This window comes from Syngnathus typhle, linkage group LG10, assembly GCF_033458585.1.
Source record: "Syngnathus typhle isolate RoL2023-S1 ecotype Sweden linkage group LG10, RoL_Styp_1.0, whole genome shotgun sequence".
NCBI lineage: Eukaryota > Metazoa > Chordata > Actinopteri > Syngnathiformes > Syngnathidae > Syngnathus > Syngnathus typhle.
In genome coordinates this window covers 1,705,208-1,722,988 of record NC_083747.1, presented here as the reverse complement: position 1 = coordinate 1,722,988, position 17,781 = coordinate 1,705,208, and the positions used below count along the sequence as shown (strand labels likewise).

The 17,781-nt window shown below is 46.7% G+C and overlaps 1 protein-coding gene and 5 non-coding genes across 8 annotated transcripts in view; 3 read left to right on the top strand and 3 right to left on the bottom strand.

Moving 5' to 3' along the window:
• Positions 1–439: 439 nt before the first annotated feature.
• The window catches only part of bbs9 (Bardet-Biedl syndrome 9), a 44,901-nt gene continuing 27,559 nt past the window's right edge, over positions 440–17,781 (bottom strand). For all 3 annotated transcript variants that reach the window (XM_061289769.1, XM_061289771.1, XM_061289770.1), the window contains 2 exons: positions 14,697–14,801; positions 440–1,075 (listed from right to left, as the gene is read on the bottom strand). In XM_061289769.1, the coding sequence (XP_061145753.1) occupies positions 795–1,075; positions 14,697–14,801 (386 nt within the window). In that variant the 3' untranslated portion in view covers positions 440–794. The remainder of the gene's footprint in view (positions 1,076–14,696; positions 14,802–17,781) is intronic.
• On the top strand, positions 2,721–2,793 carry trnak-cuu (transfer RNA lysine (anticodon CUU)). Its single transcript has one exon. It is a non-coding gene; the product is annotated as a tRNA-Lys (tRNA).
• Positions 3,103–3,175, bottom strand: trnak-cuu (transfer RNA lysine (anticodon CUU)). Its single transcript has one exon. It is a non-coding gene; the product is annotated as a tRNA-Lys (tRNA).
• Positions 3,487–3,559, bottom strand: trnak-cuu (transfer RNA lysine (anticodon CUU)). The gene has a single exon. It is a non-coding gene; the product is annotated as a tRNA-Lys (tRNA).
• Positions 4,000–4,072, top strand: trnak-cuu (transfer RNA lysine (anticodon CUU)). Its single transcript has one exon. It is a non-coding gene; the product is annotated as a tRNA-Lys (tRNA).
• Positions 6,163–6,235, top strand: trnak-cuu (transfer RNA lysine (anticodon CUU)). The gene has a single exon. It is a non-coding gene; the product is annotated as a tRNA-Lys (tRNA).

Below are 17,781 nucleotides of genomic sequence, written 5' to 3'. Positions count from 1 at the left end.
CTTTACAATCATCTTCCAAATGTCGCGCCACTGTTAGCGGATAAGCGCTAGATAAGAGCTAAATGCAAACAAAGCGTGGCTAACCGCTAGCAGATGAAGCCACTCACAAGCAGAGGAAAAGGAAAAGAAGGAGAAAGTGACCAGACATGACGTTTCCTGCCGGCGGACGGGAGGGCTGCCGGGTCGGAGCCCCCCGCCCCGGCCCCGGGGTTAAAGCCTCCTGCAGCCGACAGGTCTGGCCCTCAAAGACCCTGTGTGTGTGTGTGTGTGTGTGTGTGTCTGTGTGTATGTGTGTTCCAGCTGAGCCTGGACTTAGACCTGCATCTCCAACACAAGGAGCTAACATTTAGCGCTGGATGAATTCAATCTAAATAATAAAACAAAAGAGGTAAAGACAAGAACAAAAAAAGTGAGCAGTAAATAAAAGGAGACTCAAAAGTGTCTTAATGGACTTTTATTGTGTTTTCTATTTCATGTTCTTTTCTATCTACAAGGACGTAAAAAAAAAAAACGTTGCCTATGTTACAAAGAGCCTGCCATGCCACGCCTTCTTATTTTTGGCTTTCATTGACGACATGAATGCTAACATGCTAGCTGTTGCCGTAGGTGCCACTTTTTACCCTGAGCTCACATTATTCAAATAAAGTGTTTCCTGGTGGAAGGTGGACACTTTTGGTCGATATAAAATCTACGATACAAATGCTAACGATTACTTCCATGATATTGTGTATCTCAGGTGTGAGTCCTTCGTCAGTTCTGGTTAGGAAAGGGGGTTCAGGGGTCAAACCTCATACTCAGGCCTCTCCAGCTTCTGGGTCCTTTTTCTTCTCTTTAACTTTGCTCGCAGATGTCTTTTTGGATACTTTTTTGTCTCCTGTCTCTTTGCCGGCGGCCTCCTTGTCTCGCTCTTTCCTCTCCTTGGAAGACGACGACTCCTTTTTGACCTCCTTGCTTGACTCCTTCCTGGTTTCCTTCTTCTCCTTGGAGGACTCCTTCTTCTTCACCTGGTCCGCCACCACCGGCTCTTCTCTGACGGCGCCCTCTGATGGCTCGCTGGAGACTTTCTTGTCTTTATCTGAATGACAAGGACGACATTGTCAGGAGGGGACACTGAACTGGGTCAAAGATGGAACCTTGAGGGACTCCATACTGGAAAAGACAATTAACACGGGCAATTTCTTTGATTTCTTTTCACACACTTTTCTTGCCGAGCCGCCTCAACATCCATGATGTGGCTCGTTTATTATGTGACCTCAGACGGGCGCTGGGAATGCTAACGAGCCCTTTGTCGGGCCTCAGACGAGCCGTCGCAGCGCCTCTCAGATGGGATTAGCTCTGACTTTTGTTGTCACACGCACACACACACACACACTAGCAGGCGGACAAATTGAGCGACAACAGCACCTGTTGCATTACAAAGCACCGCCACTTAACTGGAGGACCCCCAGCCAGCCCGCTCTCCACCCTCCCGAAGGCCATCCAAGACACATGTTCACACACTCACACACACACACACATACGCTACACACACTAGCGGCAGCTTGGACTGGCTGCGGGATGAGATGATAAGAGGATAGTTGTCTGCCTACAATGAGACGCTCTTCTTATCTCCATGAGAACATTTACGGACCACAGACTGATGTCTCCCTCACTGTGTGTGTGTGATTTGGATTTTCTTTCCCTAATATTGCGACTTAATGTGCCATCATTTATTTTCAATGTTCTCTTTCCATGTTTTTTTTTATGCAAACTGAAGCAAAACATTTTTATGTGAATAACAATAACATCGGATTTTTTGAAAGGCACAAACGCACCTACAGACACACACGCTCGCTGCGGGCGGTGTGTGCAGCCGCCTCTATTTTGACGACGGCTGCGTGCAGTTGAATGCGGCGCTGCTAACAGTCCCGAGCGAGCGGAACATGCGGGCCTTGAACGCACCGCAGATAATCCGCAGATCCCCATCTCATACGCACCGCGACTATTGTTGCCGGGTTTTGTTTTTGTCGGTCGGGAACAAAAAAAATAACGGCGGTGACAATGGAGCCGGAGCCTTTTAGCTTAGCGCACAAATTGGGTCATTCAGAAGATAGAATTATGATATCATATGCAGCTGACATGGAGGACAAGAAGAACTCAGTGTTTGGTCTCGTTAGCGAAAATGAAACACCTCGGCCGCTCATATATAATAACGGTATTCCCGAGATGCCGGCCGGCCGGCGACTGGAACGACGCTAGGCTGGGTTTCCCGACGCCGACTCAGCGCCTCGGTGTCGCAAAGGAGAGGGAAAAAAAGTGTTTAGTCTACAGACGTGCGCTTTGTCGCTTGCTGCCATCTTGTTTTACAACGTCAATGTTTGCGGACGTTCGCGAGGGCTCCCCGGAGAAAGCAGTTGACGGACGGCCGCGCAGGTGCTCCCAACGTTTTCCCGGCTCCGGACTCTCCGATGTTAGTTTTAGCCATTAGCTTCCTGTCATAGTTGGTATTTCCACGTCTCTCCTTCAAGATGGAATTCGCCGGCTAAATGTGTAAAATGAGAAGACGTTGTGGGTCATTTAGGTTTAAATGTTGGGAAAGCTACAAAATGGCTGCTCTCACAATCACTCAAAATCTATTTCGGGACTCTTTTTCTCAAGTGTGACATTTATACCTTGTGGACTCAAATCCATCACAGCATACGAAGCGGAAGCATTTGACGGACATCCACATCTGATAGCAAGCCCGGCTAGCTCAGTCGGTAGAGCATGAGACTCTTAATCTCAGGGTCGTGGGTTCGAGCCCCACGTTGGGCGAGATCTTTTTGAATAAATCCTGGTAGGAAAAATCACAAGATGTGAAGGGCACAGCTTCAATACTTGCTGGCCAGCGAGCTGGGTGTGGTTTAGTGGGCAAATTCATTCCCGCGGTCTTGAGGGATATTTTCTCTCTGGACAGAAACGCCCTGCTAACACCCCAACATGAAGACAACTGTACGGTGGTCTGCTCAAAATGACTTTTTTTGTGACTATGAAATCGGGATAAGTCTGCTCGTATGAAACACATCATTAACTTTCTGATTAAGTATATTTGGGAAATATCTCAACGTCCAGCCAAAAAGCAAGCGCCCAACGTGGGGCTCGAACCCACGACCCTGAGATTAAGAGTCTCATGCTCTACCGACTGAGCTAGCCGGGCCTGTGTGGAGTCAGAGTGACTGGCGACGGACATTTATACTCTTGTTGCCTCGATTCAACTCGTAAACACAAAGTCTCCACTGTTTAACTATTAAGATTCTTTGCACATACTGCGTTTCTTGCCTCCACTTAACAGTGTCACTGTTGCCATGGACACACACAGTAGCAGGGACACACACACAAAGCTCCAAATATATCAAGGAGTTGGAAATAAGTAAAAACGGGAAGCAAACGTCTCAAGAGGAATGACGTCCACGTCGGGCAAGCAGGTTCTGATTTGACATGAACAATCAATCATGAACAAAAGAGGAGCGCCCAACGTGGGGCTCGAACCCACGACCCTGAGATTAAGAGTCTCATGCTCTACCGACTGAGCTAGCCGGGCTTGTGTTATTCAGTCCAATTGACAGGAGACAGAGCATCACTCTATACTTTAAGGAGCCTTTCACTCTTTGACGTAACTGTCACTTGAAGAGTGTTCCTGCGTATTGTGACACTTAACAGTTACTGTTACTGCGACACACGAGGGTTTAAAACAAGCGCTATTGTTGGTTTCGTCGTTTATCTTAGCACTCCCAAAGCCTGGCAGCGATTTGGCCATAAATCAAATGCATATGTACACACGCACACACACACACACACACATGTATCCAAGCATGCATTCACCTGCAAAATGACACCAAAGTATGCATGTAAATAAATGAGAGCAAACAGTCACAGGAAGTTGTCCAAAAGAATTGTGACACTGTTTATCTGGCAAGCCATGAGTGTATTTAAACAAACGATCCGGTCTCGCTGTCCAAAGGTTGCAGGACTTTTCGACAAGCCCGGCTAGCTCAGTCGGTAGAGCATGAGACTCTTAATCTCAGGGTCGTGGGTTCGAGCCCCACGTTGGGCGCTTGCCTTTTAGGACCGTGCCAAATCGGCCACACCCCCCTTACAATAAAAACAACAGCTATGACTTGTCCTTTATAAATAAATGTACAATCCTTCATTGACTCAAGCTTTACACATGATTTTTTTTTTTCTCTGATGTGTCCTTCACTGACACGCTTGTTCTTCACCGACACGGTCCGATTGGGGCGAGTCGCCGAGGCAGACAGACACAAACACGGAAGCGCAGAGGGGGTCCGAGACAGAGAGGTCTCCAGGTACAGGAGGTGGTCATGGGAGAGCAACTGTACTTAAATATGTGTGCGAGCTACAGCTCAATGCCTTCTTTTATCATGTCTCACTCGCGGGCTGTCCAAAAAGTAAGCACCGTCATTTCGCTAATGTGGAGAATGAGAAATGGACTTGGGAAGTTGGTAATGATCATCAGGAAAGTCTGTCGCCGTGATTAGAGGCCCAGAGAGTTTGCTTCAGTGATATATGGAAGGGAAGGGGAGGGGGGGGGGCAAAATGAAGCTTGCTCTCAGGGCGGAGGATGCTCAGACGGTGGGAGGAAGCGCGTACATTCCACGCTAATCCTGATAGCACGCGGCGGCTCGCGATACGAGAACATGTCAGCGGCGTTGACACTTTGGCAGCGATGCTTATTTATGAGGAGCTGCTTTAAGCTTGTTTGCGTGAAAGGATGCGAGCGCTTAGCGGGTGCACGTGTGGCCCGAAGAATACGCAGCGTATTCTTTCAAAGAGATCAAGTGTGTGTGTGTGTGTTTGCTCACAGGGAACAAAGACAGCAGTGTGTCCCGCAGAGAGCGAGAGTGGGCGAGACACATCCATAGTATATGACTTATTTATCTAACTTAGAACCGTTTTATCCCACGTGCCGTAAATCGAAGGGACTCTCCGCCCCGCGCACGTACGTCGGCGCGCGCACACATCTGTAAGATGTTAGCTATTGTGTTTAAAACACCGGCGTTAGGAATTTTTTCCTACGGCTTACAATAAATCGTTAAAAGTTGCATATGAGTCTTGCGGTGCCTATCGGGTTACCAATGTCTTGTCGAGAATATATATTATGTATTTCTTTTTTATGTGCTGCTGTCATCACGATTTTCTGCAGTAATATCATAAATTATGAAATGCAGTGCCCCCAACCTGTCCCGATATCACGATTCATCGTTCGCAAGTCTAAATTTGAAATGACGCACCTTTGGTGTAGTACCGCGTCATGCCACAGAATGGGGGGGCAGTACTGAGCAGCGTTGAAGTGAGAAGAGGCACACAAAGGTTATGCTATGGTTATGTTATGCTAGCATTAAGCGAGAGGAATTTCCCGAGGTGGTCGGGTTGAACTTTTTAACGGAGTGTCCGTTTTCTAGTAAGTTTAAAGTGAGAGTGGCAACTCCTATAAACAGCTTGAAGCAAGCACGCTCGACATCTTATTTGGAGAAGTGGATTTTCTCCCGTCTGGGACGACTATAAAATCGCTGGCCAAATGCTTCACGTTGTTGTAATAACACGTTCTAATTCAATGGTGTGTCTTTTCTAAACGCATCAGTGAGCAGATTGTCAGAATGCTATTTGCTCAGAAACGAAGCGCATCTGTATGTGCGTATCGCCGAGTTTGCCAGCGTTCACTTGGAGGTGTTTGCTGAAGCAAAAAAAAAACAAGCAGCTGCTCAAACACACTCGTAGGAGGTGGATTTGTGCTTCATTACTCTCCGGACTCTTTCATTCTTTCTTTCTTTCTTTCCCGCGGCAGCGTTCACACGCCTTGGCGAAGGCGAGCGCCGAGCGTGCGTGTGTTTTCTCACTCGTTCAGACAGATTGCTTCCTGTTCTGTTCGCCGTTACACTTGCTTCCTTCCTTCCTTCCCGTCCAGAATCATCCCTCTGTTTGCCTTGGACGCTCCGAACACGGCCTGCGCTAGGTTTACTACAGCCAGCGCGTTACGCACTCATTAGCGGCGTTTATTATAAGGAACAACTAACAACATACATTCGAAGTGGCTAGTCAACCTTGCAGGATACATTCCAGGCCCACCCAAGTGAACTATATTAGCCAGGGTACTGTGACAGAAATGTTGGCTAGCTAGCATGAGCCCGGCTAGCTCAGTCGGTAGAGCATGAGACTCTTAATCTCAGGGTCGTGGGTTCGAGCCCCACGTTGGGCGTAACAATTTTAAAGGAATCTTTGAAGAAAGTACCGTAATTTTCGGACTATAAATCGCGTTATCTTTTCATAATTTGGGGGGGGCGACTTATGTACATATATATGTTTTTTTTCACTTTTTTGGGCATTTTATGGCTGGTGCAATTTATACTCCGGTGCGACTTATAGTCCGAAAATTACGGTAGCCAAGCATTTTGATGAATCTGGAAAAAATTACACAGAGCTAAAATATCTTATTTTGTCCTCCTCATTAATTGCAATGTTAAAGTCCATAACAAGAGATTTCACCAATCGACCCGCCCCCCCTACACATACACACATCTGCACTGGCAAGCACTTGTCATGATGACATCACCGCCGAACACGCTGTCTTATCAGCTGTCTTCTCGCCTCGCCGCCACATTCATCTCTGGCTTTTACAGCCCTCGGCGGGCGCTCCCTCCCTCACGTACGGCAAAGCCGGTGTGTGCGTGATTATTTATTGAGGGACGGAGAGAAGCGACGTAAAGGCCAGATGACCTCAGCTGGAGTCTGTTTCACGTTCGCACCGTGCTTTGGCTCCAGTTAGCTCGTCTCCACCTGACTTCCAAGTCAACTTGATGACTTGGAGCCTTTGCCAAGATCGTGGAGATGCGTGTGTGATGACCAGGGAAGGGAATTGTACAGGTGCTGGCCCAAAAAAAAAAATAATGAGGCCGACTGATGACAGCTTTATGTGGCGGACGCTAAAGGTTAGCTGTTTTTGGTTGCCACGGAGATGGCGGAATGAGAGGGGGCAGAGATGCTACAATTAAAGTCAAATATAGACAAGGAGAGGGAAGTCAGTTCCCGTAAAGTTACCATTTTGTCGTTACATTACTCCCCCCCCCCTCTTTCCCATTGGATGCCTCTGACGCCAATTTTGTCTGATTATCCTCCGGAGTGAAATTTCGGAAGTATTTTTCCACGGACCAAATCATCGAGTGGCGCGGTGGAAGCGGACTGACGTCGTTTAGGACTTAATGACGGCTAAGTGTGGTACTTTCAGAGCGGCGTCGGCGGGTACAAGTCGTTACCACTTCCAGAGAAAACACCGCAACACACACACACACGAGCATATAAGGCCGCTTATGAACCCGAGCGGCTCGTTGCAGAATGTTTTTCACGGCTGATGTGCTTCCAAAGCGGCGAGGCGCCGCTATCTGATTGGCCCTTTGCCGGAAAGTCATTGTTTCGTTGGGCATTTTTTTGTTTTGTTTTGTTAAAATAAGAATGATTTGTTATTCAGGCGCAGGTGTGGAGTTTATATTAGTTTTAGTAGTAGACGTTAAAGACGAGTCATGATGAGATTGTTCTGTCCTTATTCTGGTGTGTGTGCGCGTGCAGCCATGTTCTCATAGGCAGGTCATGTCTGGGTCAATCTCTCTGGCTCCAGCACTTCCCTGCTTTAACCCCTTCGTATCCCCCCCCCCCCCCCCACACACACACACACGCCGGCACAATGAAAGCAATGTTGCATATGTGTGCTGTGATGAGTACAAGTAGTGTATTCCAGCTGTAAAATGAGTCGGTGGCTCTAAAAATAAATTGACCGGGAGTTGGGGGCCACAAAACATGGTCATTCTATTTATTATTTTATTATTATATTTATTATTTAGAGTTATTTTTTTTATTTTCGAGTAATAAGTAAGCAGAATCGGCAAGCAAAAAATTCAGAAAAAAGTAATTTTTTAAATTCCTTTCCCTGATCTACTTTAGAGTAATAAGTAAAACGAATCGGCAAAAAAAAATCTAATAAAAAATCCATTTTTAAATTCCTTTCCCTAATCTGTAGCTGTCTACACAATGTGTTTCTCCTCCAGTGCTTTTCAGACCAAACATCAAAGTTCTTCAGTCATTTCAAGCCAGTGCTAAAAAATAAAAGCCTCCTTTTCCACCAGCCCAAACGAGTCCATTTTTACTTCTTTTCAAGACACTCCCTCAAGAAGTTCATTTAAGCTCAGCGAGCACGTCAGGTTGTGTGCTTCCCAAAATCAAACAGCCACTTCCACACACACACTCTCCTGAGCCATCACAACAAAGTGAGAGAGAGTGCGCTGCGCACGCCGGCACATCCCTGCAGACATTCCAGCGGTTTGCGGTAGGATTGATGGAGTCGGCACTACTGGTCCCACTGGGATGTTCCCACTTAATTGCTGTCTGTCCACACGCACACACCGACCGAGCATACTGGTCTTTCAAGTGAGCATCGCGTCATGACTGTCTGCCGCGAGGGATGCGCGCTCGTGTTCATTCAAAGGCACTTTTCAAATACTTTCAAAGAATGTATGCGCCAAAAATTATATATATATTTTTTTTTTAACCAGAGTCTTCGTCACACAACTATATACCAAAGAAGCGAGAGTAAAGTACTTTACCAAACTATGCCCGTCGTGTGTGTGGTTAAGTGACAAAGCGGCGGCCAGCGTTACGGGGTTGTAAAAATACACAAAATGCCGGAATGTGCAGTCGGCGGAGCCGTTTGACAAAGAACCGCACAGGCGGCGTAATTATAGCTAGCCTATCTGGAGCGGCTCATTGGAAGAGAATCCGTCTGCAACGTGAAAGTCGTCGAGAAACACGGGCCGAGGCCGCATTCCCAACAAACATTTTGGCTTTGGGAATGCTGACTTTGTAAATAAGCATTTCCTGGCTACTTATTTTGGATGGACAGCTGTGACAAGAATACCGATGTTATTTTATGTCCAGTCAATCCATCTGCCCGTTGATGCTAGCATGCTATAAATGCCTTGGACGCGTTAGCGAAAAGTTTCAAATCGCTCGGAAACACAAAAGATCGTGTTTGTTATCGACTCTGAACACGCTGCTATTATTCTTAGATTAGTTTGCGTGTCTATGTCTGTGCAGATGCGCTGAAGCGCGCACACATTAGCTTGACACTATCAGTGCAACTTCCTGTGGGCGTGGCCTAAAGTTTTGTTTGCATTAAACCAACTTCCTGCACTAATGGCAAGCGCAGCAGCTAGCCACATACTGTGTGTGCGTGTGGGGGCGACTGGGGAAAAAAAAGATTGTGTGCATTTTTGCACGCGTGCGGCCTGTGCGGTTGTGTTGTGAACGTAAGCACAAGCAAATGACCGGCTTGCCGTGCGCGACCGCCACAACGTGACCCATCTGGCTTCTCTGAAACGCACACGCAAACACAATTGTGTGTTCTTCAAGCGTGTAATCGCGCCCCGGAGATTGCTGGAGTCGTTAGCTTGTTGGATGCAAAGTAGCCACGCTAGGAGAACTAGCATTAGCATGAGCACAGATGGCCGCTTGATGGCGGGGGGGGCCTTCTGGCAGGCCGCGGCTAACCAGCGGCAGCGGCGTCTGCGGTGGTCGCGTGGGTGTTTGTGGACGGAAGCGGCGATGCGCCTCAGCCGGGGCGAGCGCGTCTGTCTGGAACTGATCGAGTCTCATTAGTCGCTGGAAATAATTAAAGCTGCCGTCCAGCCGCAACCTGTGGCCCCCGTTTACTTTGGCATCATTGTGTTGTGTGCGTGTTGTCAGCTCCATGTGAAGTGTGTACGTGGATCAGATCATTCATGTGTGTGTGTGGGTGTGCACGTGTGTTTGCCTACGACCATTTGCTGAATAAATGTCCAGGACCACGAGTTCATTAGATGAGTGTTTCAGGTGTGTATCCTCAAAATGTGTGTGTGTGACTGTTTGATTTCCACGGGTCCAATATTTGCCATGGAGCAGAGCCTGGTCGCTAATGAAGGGAACTAATCTTGTCGTCTGTGATCACACACCCACGCACAAACACACACATTAAGTTATAAACATTCAGTGACACACACACCGTTTTTTTTTTTTTTTTAAGAGGATCAATACCAAGTATCGGTCTTAACCGGCATTATTTTTCTGTATTAAATACTTGCGAAGGCTGCAGATATCAGCCGCCGATACTTAAGGTAAAATAAATCCGACATGGAGTTAGTCCTCCTTTGCAGTAGATGGCGCTATGCTGCGGCAATTTGGTACATTATTAAATATTATGGCTGCAATTGTTTGTCATTGTGTTCAAAGAAATCTAGGATATCAAAAGTACTAAATGTATCGGTACTTGGTATCGGTACGTACTCAACGGGTGATACTCGTACTGTGCTGTTGGGAAAAAAAAACGTTTGTACTTCACCTTTATTTATCCAAATTTGTTTTGCTATACTCAACCGGATAATATGAAACCATAAGCAAACATGACATCGCCCTTACGACAAACACGCACATCGTACGTAACCTGAGGCTAGCTTCCAGACACCATTGTCTCGGTCGAAAATAGAAACAGGCACAATATCGCTTTCCATTTTTCTGATAGCCGTCTTGCCATGAAAGGCATCACTATTTTTGGTAAGATTTGCCGTAACTTTCTGACCATGTCGCTAACACCAGTTCGCTTCAGACGATGTCGCTGACACCAGTTAGCAACACATTAACACACTTTTTCACACACAGGCGCACTTAATCACTTAAACACACACAGGATGGGTGCGGGGGGGGGCAACGTCTTGACGTCTGCGGTGGCGCTTTGTTCTTTGTCTTGAGCCAGCGCCAAGGCTGTGAGCAAAACTGACACTGAACACGCCAAGGAAGCGCTCCGATTCACGCTCCGCTCCTTCTACTCCGTCTATAAAAAGAACTTGCGGCCATCGGGTCATCTTAGTTAAGCGGCCTCACCGCATTTTCCGTTTTAAATGGATATCGAGGATAGGAAATAAATGGCTTTACGTAAGAATCCGTCGCTACACAGAAGCCGTCATACCGCATACTTGTATGTTTCCCGTCATATGATTTGATTTGACATGTTTGATAACACGACAGAGTGAGGACAGAACATGTCCGCCGCACGTTACGTTCCGTAATACGCCATGTAACACGATCCATAAACAAACGCGCGGCATGTGGTCCGTAGCTTTTTTGTTTGTCTTTCAAAGGCGAACCCGCAAAACATCGTTTTTATGATCGTGTTGATTTTACGCGGCCGAGCGCTCTTCATTTTTCAAGCGTATAAAAATATATGTTAGCTTGGTCTTTAAAGTCACAGTGAATCATGATTGTTTACATAGCGGGGGAAAATGCACATTTGTCAGGCCGGGCACACACGCATGAAGATGTGTGTGTGTGTGTGTGGAGGAACACAGTAAGTTTTTATAGTTAGTGACAGCTGACGAATAACCCCCAACTTGAACTTTGAACTCGGGCTCTGCCTTGTGTACCCCCCTGCTAATTGACACGTCTCCTTTGATAAACTTTACACGGCGGGCGGGCGGGCGGCGCGCACGCCGCCGCGCACTTTTATGAATGCATCCGTTCACAAAATGAACGTTTCGATAATGGATGTTAATGTGAGCAGATATTTGGGCGAAAAAGTCAATTTGTTGCACATTTTTTCTCGTTTTAAGGATCAAACGGGAGTGACGAAATTATAAGTAATAACATAAATGTGTGGCTGGGTGGGTGCGCCGTGGAGAAAGAAAGAAAGAAGAAGAAAAAAAAAAAGCACAAGCTGTCTGAGGGACTTGTGGAGATAAGTTTTGGGGGTTTGAGAAATGTCCACACAAAGGGGGCTTTATTCCAAAGGCTGCTTGGAGAGCGCGTAGCCTTACTTATATCCAACACGTGTATAAATATATTCGTATAGCAAACCACAATTACATATGAAAGTTTATTGGGAGTTCTGAAAAAACAATTGTGACTTGGAGTGATTCTAAAAAAAAAAAAAAAAAAAAAAAAAGGCTAAGGAAGGGAGAATATAGAACTTGCATGAGAGGAACCTGACAATCAAAAATAGATCAATAAAAAATAAATAAACTGCCAAAGTAATCTAATGTGCGGTAATTTAGCGCTAAAGTAACCGCTAAATATTAGCTTAGCGGCAAAACTTTGTGATGTAAAAAGCAGCAGCAGCAAAGTTAAACTTCCTCCACTCTGGAAGTTTGGCTTCCTCCGCCAGGCATCCCAGAGGAAGACCATTCATTCCTGACGGCCGTTCCCCGAGGAGCGACAACCTGAACGCGAGTCTTTCACACGTGTTACGTGTTGCACGCTACGTGAGCAAAGCGTGACGGCCCTCGCCGAAAGGATGTATGCTTTGTCCGTGGCGCTCATCAAAATAATAACACTCGCTGTTTCGGTTCTTTCCCATGACTTAGCGCTTCCGTGTTTTCCAATGATTGGCTGCCAACCAACACGCATTAAAAAACCACGCCGCACTTTGTGTCAAATGGGATTGGATTACGGTGTTTATCCGGCATCAAAGTCAGATTATAAAACCGCGCTTTGCAAAGGTTGCTGAAGGTCAGCGACGGGAGCTAGCGGCTGTCGCGGGGCTTACGAGCGCATTCGACTTTCCACTGGTGACAATGATAAGAAATATGTGGAACATGTTTACATAATAGCCGGCAGCATTTGATGTGAGCCCGAAATAGCCAATGGGATAATGCGGCCGGCAGCGACATTAGCGACGACGCTATGCTCGCGTTAAAGCCCGGCGGCGCGCGTTGACGGACCTTTGCTTCACGTGGTGTGGCTATTCGTTAAAGTTGGATGTTGCACGTGCCATTGATTAGCTCCAATTCATCTTTTGTTTACTGTGATGAGGTCATGTCCTCAATGGTAGCGTTTAACAACCGGGCGACTATTACACACACTCGTACTTAAAAACGCACACACGGGCCCGTTTTGGACTAATCCTGCTTTCAATCTTCTTTTATATGCAAGCGTTCGGGCTAACGACATCACCGAGGGAATTCAAAAAAAGAAAACTTGCGGGATAATGTGAAACTAGGACGCTAAGCCGTAAACAACGATCTATTGGAGCCTCCCATTTTCGTATGATGTTGCCGAGTACATAAGAAAATGAACACGCTAATTGTTCTTTCTGTCATTCTTCACAAAAGATAAATAATATATGCTTGTGAGAAATGTTCTATCGTGTGTCTACATGTGTTGCTCCACCGTCTTCAATTATCAATCGCTTAAAGGTTTCGAGGACCACAATTTGTCCGCCCGTCTTCGGTATTGTTTATTAGCATTAAGCTAGTCGGACTTATCTAAAGAAAGGCTATGCGCTAAATGTATTTACTTGCATTGCATCAGAGGGAAAAAAAATTACGATTTGTCCATCGAGGAGACGGGACGTCGAGGGCGTTTTGGGTTTGCGGGGTTCGGGACACCCACGAGGAAGGCGAGTGTGAGCGGCATACGTGAGTGCAGTTATTTTGAGAAGGACGCACTGGACATGTTTGAGTTGGGACGCATGTTCCAGAAAGCCAGCTGTAATTTAGTCAACGCACCAATTTGAAGGCCACGGAACCCCCCCCGAAGAGGCAAAAATACGAACTGCTGCGGCGCTCCAACACGCATCTAAGGCTAAAAACATAGAATTTAAAAAGTTCACCCCTCACCAGATTACCAGAGTCCAACCCTCTACTCCACGGCAAGGCGCAACATTTACTGCTGACTTGCGGAAAGTGTCCAATTCCTGCTTTCAAATAATTACAAGTTACAAGTTCGTGTCATGTAAATAAAAAGAGTCTTGGCACGTACGTTCACAGACGCAAACAAATTAGTCTTGGAGGTAGATTCGAACCCTGAACCAGGGAGCTGTGAGGCAGATCAGGACAGACACTATGCCTTTGAGCTATTTATATTATTACACACACACTTGCACAGAAAAAACACATGAGACCTTGGTCGAACTCCGCCAACGGCTTTGACGCGGCGAATGGACGAGCGCTACCGTCATGCTAACACTCTCGGCTAATTGCTAATGAAGCCTGCTAATGGGTACCATCCTGCGCTCCGAATAAACACTAGCCAGCCTTGGAAGCTAACAGCGGGTGTTTGTGGCTAACGTGAATGCGCGGCTGTGTTTGAGGATGAGGCCGCGGGATCTTAGCAATTAACGGATGCAAAAATAGGCACGCGGTTAGCAATTGACGGACGCACGCTGTTAGCGATTAGCAAATCAATAAAACACTGGCTGTATTGTCAGAGTTCAAGTCGAGAGTTAATGCATGTTCGCGGGCTCATTGTGTGTGTGTAGTGTCTATAATTCCAGGTGGGCTGCAGAATCAGAGGCATCTTAGAAGTGTGTCACATCTGAGTGTGCGTGGGGGTCTCCGATCTGACGTCCTGCCTAGCAGACACCTTTTGATGCCTTTCAAGTCCATCAAAAGTCACTTCCTGTCCTGGAGCCACACATACCGACCGCACATGAAGACGACGCAAGAGCCTCAGGCCGTCCGTGTCTGCTTAATATGTTGGAGAGGAGGTGGCGGGGTCGGGTGGGGTCTTGGAAACGAGTCGGTTTTACACAAAGGAACCCGTTCTTTAAGCTATTGTGTTTTTACATTGCTACAATTGTCAATGCAGTACCACAACGGGCCACAAAATGTTTGGCAGCACTGAGTGATGCGAATTCACGACCTTACCTTTCTTGATTTTCTTGGAAGGTTGTTTCTTCTTGATAAACTTGGTGGCGTCCTGAGGTTCCTCCGTCTCGTCTCCCGCCAGCTCCGCGATGGACTCCGCGCAGCCTAAACGATATACGTTAGCATTAGCACGATGATTCTTTTCGGACGAAACGACGCGGGATTCTGTTTTATGCACAAGCAACCGCTCAGCTCATGGAGCGACTCTCGGCCAATCGAATGGCTTGCTCGCAACTAATTGTATGATTGTGCAGAAATGAAAACAGCCAGAAAAATTAAAAAACAGAAGCTTGAGAGCCATTTTATGATGTCAGGTGATTGATCATGGAGGAAGAAAAAGAAGCGGCATTGAATAACATGCATGTGCATGTGCGTGTGTGTGTGTGTGTGTGTGTGTGTGCATTTGGGTAAATCCCCACTGGAGTCCCGGGATCAATGAGGGATTTAAGGAGCTCCTGAGGTGGATGAATTGGACGCCTTGTCTGCCGTCCATCCCTCCTCCCTGTCTCCTCCTCTTCATCATCGTCCTCCTCACCCCCTCCCTCCCTCCCTGTCTCGTTCCTGATGTTTCCCCCGTCTCCTGCTCCTCACTCCTCCATCCTTCTCCTCCTCATTGTAACTTCCTCCCCGCTTTCCCCTTCCTCCTTCTTCCATCCCTAGTTCCCTCCTGGCTCACTCCTCATTTCCTCTCGTCGCTGAGGATCATTCCCAGTTTCACGCTGCTTTCCCTTAACATCCACGGCACACATGTTGCCTTTGTGTGTCCCCTCTGTGTGTGTGTGTGTGTCTGCTATCATGTCGACCTTAAGTTGTCTGAGAATGTTTCCCCGCCCCCTTTGTGTGTACGTGTGTGTGTGTGTGTGTGTGTGTGTGTGTGTGTGTGTGAAGATTAGCCTAAACCCTCTCTAATATTTATCCTGGCCTTTCTAAAGCCACTCTTGTTCAGTTTGGTGAGAGCGCAGCATGTGGCTTCTCACACACATACACACACACACACACACACACAGTTGTTTGAAATGGGATATGCTTCGCTCTTAATTGGGCAGGTGTTTTTCTAAGGCCAGAGACTTTTGACATTTTTTCCCCCCCCCTTCAACGCTGTCTAACAATTTTGGTGGGAATGTGTGTGTGTGTGTGTGTGTCTTATAACAACATCAGGTACGAAAAGAGTGCTACTACTCAGTGCACACACACACACAAAGAATGAGATGCGACAAGATGGGAACTCAGTAAAATGTTACAATTAGAAAGAAAAAAGTTCTAAATTTTTTTTTAAAAACGGTTCAAATGTGTTGAAAATCAAGCGTGGCTGAACCGGCGGAAGCTAAAAACGCAAAACATCCTTCACGGAACGGGAGATTTTTTTGCATTTCCGCCGTCCAAAAAAGACGGACAATGCGGGTTGCGCTTGATTTCCCATGAAAAATGGGAAAAATAAAAATAAAAGACGAGGTTTGGGCGCGTCGACAACAGCTGGAAGAACACTTGGCCTTGACGGTTTGGATTTGTCGTCCCGACGACACCTTCTTTTTTGCCGAGCGAGCACGTCGGCCGGGTCCCAAAATACTCCCGCCGTGTGTTTTGCTTCTCATCAGCACATTCCAGCTTTATTCCGGGAGGCTGCGGCCTCAACGTGAGGGTGACACGGCTGTGCCGACAGCGCCAATTTGCCTGCGGCCTTCACGCTATTTACAGCCTGGACGCAAGTACACAAACACACACGTCGGAAGAAGACGCATTCCGAGCTAGCAAAGCCACTTCTGGCTAAATTAGCGGCAGGGGAAAAACTCAATCCATTATGTAATGCCCTCACATGTGGGCAAGGAGAGCTTTGAGATGGGTGTCGTCGCCTGGACATTCTTCTCTATCATTTTCGTCATTGGTTCGCATTTGTTGTGGTCGCACGGCTCGTCGTTAAAAAGCCCGGTGACGACTCGTCACCCTTTAAATAGGCCGGCCGACTGATTACAGTGTGCCGCTACGAAGAATGCTTCGATAAAAGTGTCTGGCGTATAAGCCCCGCCCCCTTAGGGAAAGCACGCCCTCATCAGCTATGGACCCGAGAACCTCCCGACAAACTGTGCTCATCCCTAACCGCGCTATATGTTTTAATGCGCGTATGACGACATGGAGAATATTTGATATTTCCTGGAGGAGGCGGAGGCTCGTGTTAATTATTGATGGCCCGCCGTTTATTTTTAGAACTGGAGGGAGCTCCACTCTTCAATTTGTAAACGCCGCAGACGCACAACAAGGACAGCTGCGCCGAGACCTAACACACATGCACGCACATGCACGCTCTATATTATCTATATGCACACACACACAAATATATAGTGCAACACACATGCACACAGCAAGCCCATCCTCTCCCCTCTCTTTAAAAAGTCGAAAATAGACACAGGCCTCAAACCACAGCTACCAGCGCAGCACTGCAAAAATAACTAACACACACACACACACACACACACGCACGGACGATGGTACAAGTAGTGCACGTGTGTAACTTTGAGCTTTGGTTTGATTAATAACCAAAAAGCGATTCTGAGAAAAAAGAAAAATTCGGAAAGCAAACTGAATCAAATGTGTCGATTTTTCTTTAATCTGCTTCCGTCGCAAATATTACAGCGTCTCATCGTGTTCATTTTTAGTGTTTTTGTCGTCCAATAAAGCCAAGTTCAATGTGTTCATAAAAGTGGCGCGGGGACCTAATAAATGTTTTCAAACAAGAGTGTAAATTTTAAATTAGAGCGCTATAAAAACGTCTTAACCTCAGAGACTGACGTGATGCTACCACAAGAAGGTTTCATTCACTTAATAAAAAGACATCTCTGGGAAACGCCCGCCCACACCCAAAGGATCCTATAAAGTGTCCTTTTGCACGGTAAATCTCAAAATAAAAAATAGAATCGACCCTCTACAAAAGAAATAAAGCTAATTTCTGTTAGCCTGCGCATAGTGTTTCGATGTTAGCATTAGGCTAACAGACGACTGGCGGAGAAAATTAAACGACTTGCTTGAACTTTTTGCTATTAAATACAAAATGTTTGATTCCTTTTTGTGTTTTTTTTTTATGTGTTGGTTT